The sequence below is a fragment of the Akebia trifoliata genome, chromosome 8 (genome assembly GCF_017979445.1).
Source record: "Akebia trifoliata isolate Shusen 1 chromosome 8, ASM1797944v1, whole genome shotgun sequence".
Classification (NCBI taxonomy): Eukaryota; Viridiplantae; Streptophyta; class Magnoliopsida; order Ranunculales; family Lardizabalaceae; genus Akebia; species Akebia trifoliata.
In genome coordinates this window covers 10805396-10821710 of record NC_141382.1, presented here as the reverse complement: position 1 = coordinate 10821710, position 16315 = coordinate 10805396, and the positions used below count along the sequence as shown (strand labels likewise).

Genomic DNA, 16315 nt, shown 5'->3' with positions numbered 1-16315 from the left:
ACCATGGGGGGTACATAGCCAAACACTTTGAAAAGTATGAAATACAAGTATCATTGGTGACGTGTCTACAATCGTATAGGGCATCTTTGAAAAATTGTTGGTGACGAATGTTCATTCAGTGGTAACTTATAAATGGTTTAAAGGTATGTCTTGATCGATATATTCAGGTACTGAAAGACTGTTAGCCTCTTAAAGATGGTGAGATTTTGATATTTTTGTTCAATTGGCTACATATTTGTATTGAGAGTAGGTGGAATAAGCACAGTCCCATTAAAAGAGTGTATAAAACCAATATGCTAGCTCTCTCTAATGGTCTTAAATTCTACAAGGGATTGAATTTGGGGAATCTTATAGGTGGAGACTTGATTGAAGGACGGGGGCCATGTTAAGATTAAATTGTTTGTGTTCCATTCATTAATTTCTTTTTTAACCTCTTTCAATATATTACATTTCTCCGCATAATAAACCAGCTATGTGAACCTGGTAATGGATGAAGGACTTGGCCGGCTGGTATTGTTAGCAAAGTAATGTTGAAATTGGATGGGTTGAATGAGTCTATTAGCAAAGTAATGTGGCCATCCAGATTTTATGTGGTACCGCTGCCCCCCTTTGTCTTGAAATTGGTCACATTCTGATCAACGTCAAGAACTTACTGACCCAGTTTGACGCTTTCTCCTTCCTTCATCTCTTCAAAGAGGTGACTAGGCCCATGGATTTTCTAGCTTCAATGGTTGGGCATATGTTAGCTTTGTTGTCCTATATATATAGGGGAGTGTTTGGAGGCCCTAAAGAGAGCCAAACACTGTGCCAAACATTTTTCAAAACATGGGTTAGAAGCTGCAGGATGGGCTGATTTTTGGTGAGGATGATCTCTTCACTTAGTTTACTAGTTGAAGAATCGTGGACCGTTCGATTTTTCTAAACAACTTTTGATGGGGTTAGAAGTTTTGGAATGGGCTAATAGAGATCATCTTCAGAAAAAAATCAGCCCATTCTAAAACTTTTAACCCATACATTGAAAAAATGTTTGGCTCTCTTTAGGGCCTCCGAACGCCACCCGTATATATATATTCTACGTGGTTCATGTCTCCATGAACAAAATGATGAATATGAATCTGCTATAGCTTAATTGATGATACCATAGACCTGAGTTTAATTCCTGTCATCACCGAGTTACTAACTCATTAAAAAAAATAAATACAGGTTTAGCAGGTGTGATGATAGAAACAAGACCCCCCCATTTCTTATGAATTTCCACCTTGTGATTGATAAAAGAAAATGCGGTCAACCCATTTTGTTCATTTAAAAAAAAAAAGTAAAAATTATAACAAGTAACATTGCTTAAGGATTTTGTCGATTACAATGCAGAAAACAGATCCAATAAATTAGTTTTGCCTAGACGTACATAAATCCAGTTATCTGGTTTTTCAATGTCACGACAAAATTTGGTGGGCAACACTACCATTTTCACTTAACAAAAAATCCCCTCAAGAAATTGTTGGTGGCTAGTGATATCTCAACAAATGCAAGACTAGTTCTTCATTGTTGCTTGGTTACTCTCAACTTTGAGACAAAGAAGTTTTATGTTTCTAATCACAGAAACAGGCAACCTTCTCATGAGATTCAGAGGTACGAAGCTAATCGTCTCGTCGAGACCCAAAGGGAAACTGGTGCAAGGCACTTTAATAAAAAATCAATGTTGCCTTGAGCGCTGGTGAAATAAATATGATTTTGAATTTTTCTCAAAATGACCAAAAGAATCTTTCATAGGTAAAGTTACTAAAATGTCATTATATTTTTAAAAGAAAAATTACAAATGATAGGGGATGGTTTAGACTTCGTTTCCTTAATATAAATTTAGCTGAGCTTTCTTCCTCATTTGATTGATTTGATCTGTTTTTTTATTTGTTCTTCAGAATCAAACTCTCTTCTTCTTCTTTTCTATTACTTCGTTAATGGCCTCCATCATCCTCATCTTCAAGGGATTCGTTTAAAATCAAGCTTAAAAACTTTCATTTTGTGCAATGGGTGGAATAAAAACTCCCAAGGTGTGTTCTTGAAATTATTTTGCATGCAAAATTTTCCTTTCTTTCCAGAGTTCAAGAGTGAAAAAGCAATCAAATAATTTTCTCACTTATCACCTTTCATCTCTCTTAAAAGTTCATTTTTACTTTTATTTGGATATTTAAAAATAATCTAACTTCTATATTTCATGGAAAAATTCAGATCCAAAAGAACAACATTAATAAAAGACTCCTTTGAGTTTGAAGAAAGATGTTGAAAATGGATGGTTACCAAACTCCCAAATTTAAAATTAAAATCCATTAGTAAAAATAAATTTTTTTGGTTGATTTTTTTTCCAGCATTCTTAGAATTTTTTCCTTTATAACCTTGTGGCGTTAAATCATTTTTTCAGATTTAAAAAATTAATGTGATTAGAATCCACTCTAAGGTATGTTAAGTAACAAATTAACACCTTATTAATTTGAATTTGAATTTCATGACGTGGATCCCCACTACAAGGTTTGTTGGGTAACAAACATGATAAAGTAAGGTTTGGTGGGTAACAAACATCATAAAGTATGGTTCCCTTGGAATTGTTAGAATTTCAAGGGAGTTTTTGTAATAAAAATGCAACAGTTAGGTCTGGCAGGTAAATCTCTTAAATTTTTTAAATTTATGACTAATGATAAAACGATGCATTGACATATAGGCGGCTGACGTGGCAAAGGCACATAATCGTGGATCTTTTCCTTGTATATCCCAAAGGAAAAGATCTATGGTTTTGTGCCTTTGCCATGTACGTTGTAGCATATATGTTTGTCACAACTCAAAATTTAGGAAAAATTACTTAAAGGACCTTGGCGGTGGAGGGCTTTCTTTCTTGATAGTCCATAAGTTTTGCCCGGTTTTTTAATAGTCAATTTAGTCAACTTTTCTCTTTCTAAACAGTTGCTTGACCTCATCTCATCTCCCACATTTCTCACGATTGAATGTCCTAACCGTTCAAATTCATTGTTTTCATCCAAAAAATTAGATTTTTGGCATCTCAATCGAGTTTTGGAGATTCAATTCCGTCAAAATAGATTTAAGAAGGAAGAAGAAGACATTTTCAAAGGTTTTTTTAAACATTTTGAAGATGTATGCAAAATACTAGGATTTTTTTTAATTACTTTGTTCATTAGTTTTTGGATGAAAATTGATCAAGAATGATTCTTTTGTGTTGAAATCATCTAAACAAATCATTATCCCAACTTTTTAGTTGATCCTTCCATATATTTTAGTCAAAAAAACTCAAAAATTAAAACTGAGTGGGTTTTACCAATGTCGAGTTCAACAATAAAAATTGTGAACTCGACAGTTTACTAAATGGCCTATCAAGCTATTGCGCAAAACTTAAAGACTATTTAGAAAGAAACCCTTACACGAGAGTCCTATAAGTAACGTTCCTCAAAATGTATACATTCGGAAACCTGTCTGACATGTTCCAAAATATTGGCAACTGTGTTTGGGTATTGTAATTAGTACCATTTAATTATAGGGCTAGTTTAAGGGTGATTTATATTTTGGGCCAAGTTAGGCCCGATTTGTTTTATATAACGGAACAAAATTTATGGCCCAATGTGACCCGTAAATAAGCCCGAATACCTGAATACTAGGTCAATCTTGAAAACAGTTTTTTATTTATTTACAATTTTATTTCGTAGCTAGTGCAAAGTCGTCGCTTTGGCCGAGTGGTTAAGGCGTGTGCCTGCTAAGTACATGGGGTTTCCCCGCGAGAGTTCGAATCTCTCAGGCGACGTCATATTTTTATTACTTCTTTAAAATTATAAAAATATGTTTATTTAAATTTTACCTAAAAATATTATAATAAATAATTGATATGGTAACATAAAAGCACATTATTAATTCATTTTAAATTATAAGATAAGATTCAATTAAATATATAAAATATTTAATTATATAAAACCTTAAAACATAATTCAAACTGACGTGGCATCTCTATTCTTATAGTTGAGACTCGAGAGTAACTACCTAACTAACACGTGACTTTCATGCACGTGCGTCGTATCTTTGTGATGCAAAACCGGGGGCTCTAACTCGCCACTGGTTTCGTTTCCTGTGTACTCAAAACCGGAGGCTTTGGTTGACTGAGAAAAAAGCTGCAATTGGCATCCTATTTTTTTACTTATTACACCCCAATTTCTTAAATTATTTATCACTCCTCAATTAAAGATTCTGACATTCCGTTCAAACATGGCAAAGGTTTGACTCAAATTATTTTCTCAACATTATAACACTCTCAACAATTTCAGTAGTAATAAGTAAAAGCTGGGGGCAATAACAGCTCTCTAAATGAATTTTTTTTTAAATTTTAAATAAAAAACCATTCAAAATAGAGAGATTTTTTTTCCTGAGTGGAAGGCCCTTCAACAAAACAAGTAATTCCATCAACTCTCCCCAAAACTACAAATTTCTTAATCCAAATTCTTCCAAAATAAAAAATTCTAGTGGCACTACAATTTTTATTACACCCCAATTAATTAAAGTTACTTATCACACTCCAACTAAATATTTAAAGGGTTGGGATCCGTGGACTCTTAAGAAAAAAAACACATGATCCAATGGTTGAGATTTATGAATATCTTGATTATACAATTTTGGAGATATCATTGGATTTTGTATTGAAAGAGTTAGGATCATGTGTTTTTTTTATCCAAACCCATATTTAAAAGTCTCTACACAAGAAAATAATAAAAATAAAAATAACTAGAGCCTATCGTCTAATCTGACCAAATGAACAAGTTGATGTCATCGGAGGGTCTAATCTGACCTCTTGATGTTGATCAAAATGTCAAAATGAAGAAAATATTAAGACCTAACGTTCTTTCTTTTTTGTTTTTTAAAATTTAGTTGGGAAGTAATAAGTAAAAGTTGGGGTGCCAATAGAAGTTAATAAAAAAAAAAAAAAACACCAAATATAGTTAAATAGATTAACAGAAAACTTGCTTGGACATCATGAAACAAAGATCAGTTACAATTATTATGGGAGATCAAACAATTAGAAAATAAAACCCCCAGATTTACATACCAAAATTTCTCATAAACAAACAAACAAACAAACAAACAAACAAAGAAAAATATATATATTTTTTAATGGTGGTCTAATTTTTCAATTAGAGGAAGGAAGAACATCATCAAAGCTCCAAAGATCCATGGAAGGTTCACTAACAACACTCTCCCGAACAGGATTCGAAGCTATGCACTGTTCAACACCACCATCTAAAGAAGGAATATGATAGAACCTCATGTAAGATGCAAACGCCATTAATTCTTCTTTCTGCTTCTGAATTTCATTCTCCTCTTTGATTCCCACCAGTTTTTCCTTGATTACTTCTTCCTTCTTGTGTTCTTCTTCTTCTTCTTCTTTCCCTTTCACTTGAGTTATCGAAAAGTCTCCAATCACTCCAGACCCAAATCCTAAAATTTTCTCATTATTAGTAATTGGTTCTTCAGGATTCACCTCCACATCAACTCCATTAAACCCATTAGTAGGAAATTCTGCTAAATTGTTGAGATTGACCCCATTTGAAAACCCAAAATCCCAACTTTTCGACAACTCACCATTGTTAACTTGATGAGAAGGATTGGGGTGATTTTGATTGTTGAAGATTTGGGTTTCATTTTCTTCGTTTGGGAAATTAACCTTGGCTTTCTTTCCTCTAATTGTTCTTGCCTCTTTATCATAAGCTCTTGCTGCCTCTTCAGCAGTGTTAAAGGTACCCAACCAAACCCTAACCCCTTTTCGAGGATCTCGAATCTCAGCCGCCCATTTCCCCCATGGTCTTTGTCGAATTCCTCTGTAGAAATTCTTTCGTTTTCTCTTTCCATTTTTGTTCTCAACATCCCCACCAACTGTTTGAATAAAAGAGACTCGTCTCCCACGGTTTTCAGGAATAAAGTTGGAGATGATCGCACCACCGCACATTTTAGCAAAACAGGTTGTAAAATACTATAAAGCTCACATATAGTAACACAAAGACGATGTTGGAGAGAGGAGTGAGAAATAGAATTGGTGAAAATGGTAGAGGAGAGTGGGGAATTTATAGGGTGTAGAAGTTGTGGGTGACAGCAAGGCAAGTAAAGCTTCGTGGCCTTAATCTTGTCACCTAATTTAGTCTTACTTGGCTTTAATATCCAAGGTTTACTATACCATTTGATATTTTAATTAATATTTGACAAACCCTGTGTTTTTAAAATGATGACATGTCCCTTGACTTCAGTCCTCTGTGAAAGATTAAGGGAAAATTACTCAAAGCCATTGGCTTCAACCTCTAGTCAAAATCTCGTCGATTAATGTTGAACTTTTTGGGTATAACATTTTACACTAATTCTTAACCTCAAGAAGAAGAAATAGGTTTTTTGAAGAAGTAGAAGACGAGGGATTGAAGCTGAGGTTGAATATGTTAAAAGTAATTTCCACTAAAAGCTTGAATGACTTGAAGATGGCTACTTTTTGGAGAAAAAAAGGGGATGTGGGTATTTATTTCATTTTGTTAATACATCATATAAGATTAACGTTAAGGCGCATGACATCAGTTTGAAAACATGGGTGTAATTCAAATATTCATTAAAAATTGGAGGGGTATCTCTCAATCACAATTAAGTAAAATAAGATTTTGCCACTTAGATTTATTAGATCGTGTCGTTCCAAATAGATTGTTTTGCTTATTGAAAAATCAATACGAGATTTCACATAATCTTAATCGACCAATGGCACAATGCCTAAAGTGGGAAATTTTATACATTGTGGATACCCTCCATACACACAGTTTTCTGCGATTGGTCGATTTTGAATTTTATAAAATCCCAATTAGACTTTCCTATGAGCAAAATGATTTTTTGTTTGGTCGAGGTTGATTCACAATCAATTTGGTAAGTGGGTGTTGGTATGTCTAAATTACCCTTCAATTTGATAATAATTAATTTAACAATTGTATAATTGATGTTTGTATTTTTGGAAGAAAATAATTTTGAAAGATAATTTTTGGAAAAAGTATGAATGTTTCAATGTAAATGGATAAATTTGAGATGAGGGTTTACTTTTTAATTTTTACATGGTGGGGGTAATCATGATCATAATTACGTAATTCTTTGAATTTTTAATAAAATCGTAAAGTTCTATGAATTTAACCGATTAAATAGACGAATTGATGAATTAATCAACGATTCTTTAATTAATTCTGAAATTTGGTAACATTTTAACCATTCACCTCCAAAATTTAAGTTTTTTCAACATTCAAACATCAAGGAGAATATGGTTTAGAGAGATATTGAAGATGATGACTTATTAAGATATGGATGGTAAACATATAATGCTCAAATGAAAAATACAAGAATTCGATGACTAAGGATTTATTTCCCTCACCAAAATAACTAGCAAAGGCACGTTGAAATAAGAGTGGATTAAGTTTCTCAATCCACAATCATACTGTGGAGATCATTTTCGTCATGCCACACGATTGGAACACGTTTCATAAATGAATAAGGTGCCCAATGGAAAAACAATGAGTCAAAGCCTTGAGTTAGGCCATTGAATAAACTAGACCGAGTTCTGTGTATTAGACCAAATAGGTTACAATAGAAGGGAAAATGGAGATTCGCACGTTTGGCATAGGAACTCTTATATTGAGTTAAGTTAATGACATCATTAGATTGCTATAAACTGAAGTGAGAGTCACATATATACTAAATATAGATATGTGAGGTTCAATGAATTTTGATCTTTATCTATATGGGTTTACGAGTCACCACCATTCAATGAATTAAAGGGTGAATGAACACCATAAAAAGATATTTTAAAATTTATTTTCAAGTAAATAATGACTCAAATCTGATCAAATCATAGAGATTAAGGGTAAGAAGGTTCAATTGAGAGACTAGGAAAGTGTTAACCACTTTGTGTCACCTACCAAGTTGATGGTTACTAAAGGAAGGTTGAAAATGAACATATAAAAGATTCTTTTTTTGAGATTTTTTTTTAAATTAGAAGAGATAGGAGAACTTAAGAATTAAATAGACTATAGTTTGTCTTACAAAATCGAAAAAAATTGGTCAATGAGCAAGTCATATATGAAAGTATATGTTTGTTAGAATTTTTTGTTGACTTGAAAATAAGGTTAACAACGGATCGGTTCGGTACCAGATTAGTACTACTCCAATATTGATCTGTTTTGAATGGATTAATGAATATGTGAACCGAATCTGATCCAATCTAAACACTTACCTTATTTTCAAATGATCAATGTCCAAAAAATTTAAAAAATAAAAAATCATTTAAATTTAAAAAATCTACTTATCAACTATAAATATAGAGGGATACCAAAAAGATTAAAACATTTTATCTATATGTATTTATATGAAATTAAGAATAATAAAAATATTATTAAAATATGTTCGAATAGGATTTTTTTTCAGAGCAGGTTGGGTAGATTCAGAATTGTTTCAAATCTAAGATTTCAGTTTCGAATTCGATCCGATTTTTTCTATTTTTTCGAATTGAATTGGTTCGAAAATTGAGTATATTTCAGATCATTGCAAGTCCTACTTGAGACTTTAGTGCAAATCCACATGGATTTCATCTTTTTGGCCTCCAAGAACTCACCTACACTTACAAACTTACTAAAGTGTATGTTTATATTGATTTGGTTCTTAAAACATGTCCTAAATTGAACCATTACCTTATGCATGAGAATTTACCCAATATAAGACTATTTTATTGATTTAAAGTTGTAACCATGAATCTAGCAAGATTTCATGTCTTTGACTCATAATCTTTTAAAATTTAAAAGAAAGGTGGTGTGCAAGTGTCTTTGTACGTAATATTCCGAAAGAAACTTATTAAATGAACTTATAAATAAGAGATTATTACACATAGTGAAGACTTACTATCTCCTCTTTAAGTTATTTGTAAGTAACAAATAAGAATGGGGGCGGTTCATGGGATGTATGTAAAACCATATGTAAAAACAATGGTTTTTCAAAATATGGGTTAGATGTTTTGGATTGAGCTGATTTTTTGCGAGGTTGGTCACTATGATGAGAAGATCATCCTTACAAAAAATCAGCTCAATCTGAAAGTTCTAAATCCATCAAAAGTGATTTACAAATTATTGGCAAAAAATCAACGGTCCACATTCTAAATCACTTTTAATGGGGGTTAGAAGTTTCAAATTGGACTGATTTTTTTTTTCCGGATGATCTTCCCATCATAGAGGTCATCCTCACAAAAAATCAGCTCAATCCGAAACTTCTAACCCATATTTTGAAAATTTATTAATGTTACATAGTTTTTACATATGTCCCTTGATCCGTTCCCATAAAAATTTGAAGTATTTGGAATTGAAATGAAATTGAAATAAATTGCATAAAATTAAATACATTTAAAGAGTATATTATGAATTTAGCAGATGAATTACATTATTGCAAGAAAGTAAATGTGCTTGAAACTAAAAAAAATGAGAGAAGATAGAGGAGGGATTTAGGGGAATATTTACATAAAAATAAAAATAAAAAATCTACATTCCCTCTTAGTCTTCTTTTCTTCTTGATTTAAGTTTTTGTGATGTATAAGATAACATTTGGATCCCTTGGTTCGAACAAAATGATAGGCCCGGAAGGGGGTTTTAGGGAAGGCAATAGGGACAACGGGTATCATAGGAGGAAGAGGTGGAAGCGGGAGCGAGGGGAAAGCCAGAGCCCCTATAAGCAGATGCAGATTCAGTTCCCATTAAGGGAAGCTGTCAGGCTGGGGGTACTAAAAGGTTTCAAAATGAAAAAAAAAAAATTGATAGAATTTGAGTCTTAGACTTACCACCTTCATTTACTTTGGATGAGTCTTCTATTTATAGTCTCTAAGAAGACCTTTAGGATATAAGTGTCCAATTTTCCTAATTTTCAAATATCCCTAAGAATACATCAATGAATGACTTTTTATACTCCATCAATTTTTCCTTGGTTGTCTTTACACCTTTTTAAGTCTTACCAATCACTTATTTTCTTTCTTTGTAATTGAGGTGTGATAATTAAAAGTTTGGGTGCGAATAACAATTCTCTAAATGAATCACTGGAGTTTTAAACAAAAAAACCCTTCAAAATAGGGTGATTTTTTTCTTACCAAAGTCCCTTCAACTAAACAAGTAATTCCATCAACTCTCCCCAAAACTACAAATTTCTAAATCGAAATAAATTAAGTTCTTCCACAATAAAAAAAAGGACGAACTAGTTGCTTGCCACTTACTACCAATTGCATCACCTAAAAATTTTCTTTTGCACTCCATTTGAATCATTGCACTCAAAATAAAAATATTGCACTCCTTTGTGTATTTTTTGGGATTTTTTTCATCGTCAAATATGCTCAAATAAATTATTGATTGTTTAATAATATTCTAAGACACTTGATCTTACAATTTACACCAGTAGAGAAGACGAAGCCACGAGAATGTGAATAATCCTAAATCTTAATATTATCGATAATGAAATGCAATTAATAAGTTAAAATGGAGGTCATAAAAAAAAGGTTATTTTTCTAGGTTGGTGTACAACCAATCACTAGTGGTGTGCAAATGGTTGGTCCTTAAAAGAACTTAAATAAATTACCTAAAAATTTTCTTTTGCACTCCATTTGAATCATTGCACTCAAAATAAAAATATTGCACTCCTTTGTGTATTTTTTGGGATTTTTTTCATCGTCAAATATGCTCAAATAAATTATTGATTGTTTAATAATATTCTAAGACACTTGATCTTACAATTTACACCAGTAGAGAAGACGAAGCCACGAGAATGTGAATAATCCTAAATCTTAATATTATCGATAATGAAATGCAATTAATAAGTTAAAATGGAGGTCATAAAAAAAAGGTTATTTTTCTAGGTTGGTGTACAACCAATCACTAGTGGTGTGCAAATGGTTGGTCCTTAAAAGAACTTAAAAAAATTCTATTGGCATCCCAACTGTTATTAATCACATCTCAATTACTTAAACTTATTTATCACTCTCCAACTAAATATTTAAAACCCTCTGCACAAAAAAAATAAAATAAAATAAAATAATTGTCTAATCTTAATTCTGAACAAATGAACAAGTTGATGCCATCGAGGATGGTCTAATCTGACATCTTGATGTTGATGTCGTCCTCTTTACTCTTCAATGTCTCTATGTCAAAATGTTACAGAGAAGAAAATATTGAGAGCTAATGTAGATTTTTTTTTTTTTTTAAAATTTAGTTGGGAAGTAATAAGTAAAAGTTGGGGTGCCAATAGAAGTTCTAAAAAAACAAATATAATTAATCAGTTTAACAGAAAACTGTCTTCAACATCATGAAGGAAAGATCAGTTACAATTATTATGGGAGATCAAACGATTAGGAAATAAAACCCCCAAATTTACATACCAAAATTTCTCATAAACAAACTAACAAACAAAGAAAAAGATATATATTATATTTTAAATGGTGGTCTAATGAACATCATCAAAGCTCCAAAGATCCATCGAAGGTCCACTAACAACGCACTGTTCAACATCACCATCTAAATAAGGAATCTGATAGAACTTCATGTAAGATTCAGACACCATTATTTCTTCTTTCAGCTTCTGAATTTCATTCTCCTCTTCGATTTCCAACATTTTTTCCTTGATTACTTCTTCCTTCTTGCGTTCTTCTTCTTCGTCTTCTTCTTTCGTCTTCACTTGAGTTATCGAAGAGTCTCCAATCTCTGATCCAGACCCAAACCCTTTAATTTTCTCATTTTTAATAATTGGTTCTTCAGGATTCACCACCACATCAACTCCATTAAACCCATTAGTAGGAAATTCTACTAAATTGTTGAGATTGACCCCACTTGAAAACCCAAAATCCCAACTTTCCGACAATTCACCATTGTTAACTTGATAAGAAGGATTGGGGTGATTTCGATTGTTGAAAATTTGGGTTTCATCTTCTTCGTTTGGGAAATTAACCTTGGCTTTCTTTCCCCTAATCTTTCTTGCCTCTTTATCATAAGCTCTTGCTGCCTCTTCAGCAGTGTTAAAGGTACCCAACCAAACCCTAACCCCTTTTCGAGGATCTCGAATCTCAGCTGCCCATTTTCCCCATGGTCTTTGTCGAATTCCTCTGTAGAGATTCTTTCGTTTTCTTTTTCCATTTTTTTTCTCAACATCCCCACCACCTGTTTGAATAAATTCGTCAATAATAATAATAATAATCAGAAAACAGAGGAACAAAGATTGTCAAAAAAATGTTTTTTTTTTTGGGGGGGGGTTACCTGAAGAAGAATGCTTGTTGCCGGTAGGATTTTCATGGCTGAAGCTGAAGAACTCTGAATCGAAATCGTTGGAGAAGATCACACCACCGCACATTTTAGCAAACCAGGTCGTAAAATACTATAAAGCGCACATACAGTAACACAAAGACGAATGTTAGCGAGAGAGAGAGAGAGAGAATTGGTGAAAATGGGAGAGACGAGTGGGGAATTTGTAGGGTGTAGAAGGTGTGGGTGACAACAAGGCAAGTGAAGATTCGTGGCCTTAATCTTTGATGTTTTAGTTAATATTTGAAATACCCCTGTGTTTTTAAAATGATGACACGTCCCTTGACTTCAGTCTTCTATGAGTGATTAAGGGAAAATTACCTAAGGCCACTGGGCTTCACCCTCTCGTTGAAATCTCTTTGATTAATGTTAAATTTTTAGGGTAAAACATTTTACACTAATTCTTAACCTCAAGGAGAAGAAATAGGATTTTTGTGGAAATAGAAGATGAGCGATTGAAGGTGAGGTTGAATATGTTAGCAGTAATTTACACTAAAAGCTTGAAGGACTTGAAGATGACTGATTTTTGGAGAAAAAAAGGGGATGAGGGTATTTTATGTCATTTTGTTAATATATCATATAAGTCTGATGTCAAGGCACATGTCATCAGTTTGAAAATACGGGTATATTTCAAATATTCATAAAAAATTGGAGGGGTATCTCTAAATCACTATAAATTAAAATAAGATTTTGCCACTTAGATTTGTTAGATTGGATTGTTTTAAAGAGATATTTTTTACTCATAGGAAGATCAATACGGGATTTTACATAATCTTGATCGACCAATGACACAGTGCCTAAAATTGGAAGTTTTGTAAATTGTAGATACTCTCAATAGACACAACTTTCTATGATTGGTTGATTTTGAATTATATGAAATCTCAAATTGATTTTCCTACGAGCAAAATGATTTTTTGATTTGTCGAGGTTGATTCACAATCAATTTGGTAGGTGGGGGTGGTAGTATGTCTAAATTACCCTTCGATTTGATATTAATTAATGTATACTTGACGTTTGTATTTTTTGAAGAAAATAATTTTGAAAGATAATTTATGAAAAAGTATGAATGTTTCAATGTAAATGGATAAATTTGAGATGAGGGTTTGCTTTTTAATTTTTAGATGGTGGGAGTAATCTTGATCATAGTCAAGATTTAAAATATCGTTTTGTCTCGATGTTTTGGATTTCTCAAAAATTGAAACATTCCGAAATATTTACAAAACATTCTGTAACAATCAAAATATTTTAGTAGGTATTTCAAAGAATACCCAAGTCAAGGGTCATGTAATTAGTTTGAAAATACTTGGGTTTCTCAAATTTTATTTAAATATGGAGGGCGTTTGCTTAAATCCACTAGTCTTTGAGAGGTGACTCTCGTGAAATGCAACTCATCTCCTCAAAAGTCCCATTTGTTTTTATTTTTTTTAAAGATTATCTTGGTTAAGGCAGACCCGAACCAGTTAAAGCCTCGCGTAACGCATCCCCCTCTTATCCTGAACAAGAATAAATAATAGAGCACTTGGGAGCAAATTACAGTCCAAAACAAGGCATTCTAAACTATTGTTCAACAAAGCTACCAAAATAGCAGTTTTGTTAGCTTCTCTAAAAATGTGGGAGGAGGCCTTTTTGAATCTCGGTAGATGGCTCTTAATCAAGAAGATCAAGTGGTGAACATGCCAAGGGTAGCTCCATGAGTCGTTGAGGATGTTCATTGCCACTAAGGAGTCAGATTGGACAGTGATTCTCGAGGTGTTGGAAGCTGCAACAAGCCTGAAACCTTCGAGGATGCCTATAACTCATGATGTAAAACAAATCTTGGAGTATCACAACCCGCTAGGGTAGCCATCACATTACCCTCGAAGTCAAGAATGATGGCTCCATAGCCTCTTCTTAAAGTAGAGAAAGCCTCATCAGTATTAAATTGAACATACCCACATGCGGTTTTGTCCAAGAATAATAAACTCGTCTAGAATGGGAGAAGGAGGCTTGGAATCCCCAAGCAATTATAAAAGATCTGTTGTAGTCCGAGTCTTCAATGAAGTCGATTATATCTTCGAATCTGATCTGAATATCTTCCCAAATATCGTGGAATGCCAAGTCTGGGTTCTTGTGGTTGTTTTGGTAGAGTCGACTGCACCTATTTCTCCAACCATGGTATACGAAAACACAAAAGGCAATTTGCTTGATTCTTTGGATAACCGAATAACCTTTAAATTGTTGGCAGCCCAAGCAACTTCTTCATCTCAAGTACCTGAAGTCTTGTGCAAGAGGCATCTATGTGTAATGTTAGCCTAGATACCCTTCGAGAACGAGCATTGGTTGAAAAGGTGGTTCGTGTCCTTTACATGCTCTACATAGACTACAAGTAGCATCCTCCCTTATGTTCCACTCCTTAAGCTTCTTAAAGGTCTTGAACCTACCTTTTAAGGCAAGTCAAGCAATGAAATTGTGTCTAGGAATCCTATCTTGTTCCAAACCAAGTAAGCCCAACTAGATCTGGCAAAAAGGAGCAAAGAAGCTATCCAACTTACCAATGTGGATAGGAACCTGATCAACCAATTGTGAGATCTCGAGGAGGTGATTTTATTTGTCGGTTGGAATGTACCGCTGCCTATTTCGGATAATAGATGAGACTTTAGCCCTTGGCCCAACTCTAGAGTCGAGTGCTAGCTCCTCGTTGAAATACAAATTTAGAATGTCGAGAGGGTGCCAAGGGTCTTCCCAAAGCTTAATAGACCTGCCATTACATATAAGATCCGAAATATTGTTTAAGGCAAGCTTCCTTGCCTTAAAAATCTTCCTCCATCCCCAAGAGGCCTCCTTGGGAATTTTCAAAGTCCAGAAGTTTCGGCCTTTAAGAAGATGGTACCTAGTCCATCTAAGCTAAAGGGAATCCTGGTTCGAATTAATTATCCAAGCATATCGAGATGGCTACCTTGTTCCAAACTGCAATACTAACAATACCAAGCCCACATTCGATTAAAGGTTTGCAAACATTATTCCAGCAAATAACATTACTATATATCTGTCTATCTGGCCTAGACCAAATGAACCTAGCACAAATAGACTTTGACGACCTTGGTAGGGAGGATGAAGTAGTTGCATTAATAGACTTTTATGCCAAGAAGGATATATCTGACAAGATCTAACCTATTTGCATATGAGAGGAATCTACCTTTCCAGGAATTAATTCTCAATGAAAGTTTTTCAGTCAAAGGTCGATAATCTCTAAGGGCTAGTCTAGAAGAGAGTAGAGGGAGACCCAGACATCTAATTGGGAGGGGCCTTTTTCTGACCTTAAGAACTCTAGCTATATCAGTGCCAAACTTTTGTGTTTTCCTGCTAAGAACAAGGCACTCTTGTCGAGATTAACCTCAGGACCAATGATGCCACTGAATTCAATAAGAGTGAAATGGATGTCTTCGACACTCTTCATGTTGTCCTTAAAGAAGATGAGGATATCATCGACAAAACAGAGGTGGGTGATTTCTAACTTCTTGCAAGGTACTCAAATTGCTTATCTTTGACTCTCTTTTGGAATAGGGGGTTACGAATTTTCATAACTAGTACAAATAAGTAAGGAGATGAGGGGGTTGCCTCAAGCCACTTTTTTTGTTCTTCATACCACCCTATAAATGAACCATTAAAGGAGATAGTGTAGGAGACACTCGAGATACATTTCATTACCCAATCAATAAAAAAAATAGGGAAGTGTGGCTCTGTAACAAACAGAGGTGAAAATTACATATTTACTAGCTTAACATCTTAGCAAAATTGAAAATAATGGGTAAGACGAAGTCAAAATCCAACTTATTAAGTCGGACGTAAGCTCAACGTGGATTGAAATTATCTAAATAAAAGTATGAGCTAGATTATGGGTTTATAAGCCAAGGCCAATAAATTCCATCGATTTAAAAAAGAATCTATCAGGTCGGTAAGAGTAT

The 16315-nt window shown here is 33.6% G+C and overlaps 2 protein-coding genes and 1 non-coding gene across 3 annotated transcripts; 1 reads left to right on the top strand and 2 right to left on the bottom strand.

Moving 5' to 3' along the window:
* Window positions 1-3720: 3720 nt before the first annotated feature.
* TRNAS-GCU (transfer RNA serine (anticodon GCU)) lies at window positions 3721-3802 on the top strand. Its single transcript has one exon. It is a non-coding gene; the product is annotated as a tRNA-Ser (tRNA).
* Window positions 3803-4971: 1169 nt separating this feature from the next.
* LOC147396066 (uncharacterized) lies at window positions 4972-6092 on the bottom strand. Its single transcript, XM_086452370.1, has one exon. The coding sequence runs from the start codon at window positions 5987-5989 to the stop codon at window positions 5174-5176; it is 816 nt and encodes a 271-aa protein (XP_086308496.1). The 5' UTR covers window positions 5990-6092; the 3' UTR covers window positions 4972-5173.
* Window positions 6093-11328: 5236 nt separating this feature from the next.
* On the bottom strand, window positions 11329-12559 carry LOC147396065 (uncharacterized). The gene is made up of 2 exons (XM_086452844.1): window positions 12327-12559; window positions 11329-12230 (listed from the first exon to the last, which is right to left on the bottom strand). The coding sequence occupies exons 1-2, from the start codon at window positions 12418-12420 to the stop codon at window positions 11521-11523; spliced, it is 804 nt and encodes a 267-aa protein (XP_086308970.1). The 5' UTR covers window positions 12421-12559; the 3' UTR covers window positions 11329-11520.
* Between the last annotated feature and the right edge of the window lie 3756 nt (window positions 12560-16315).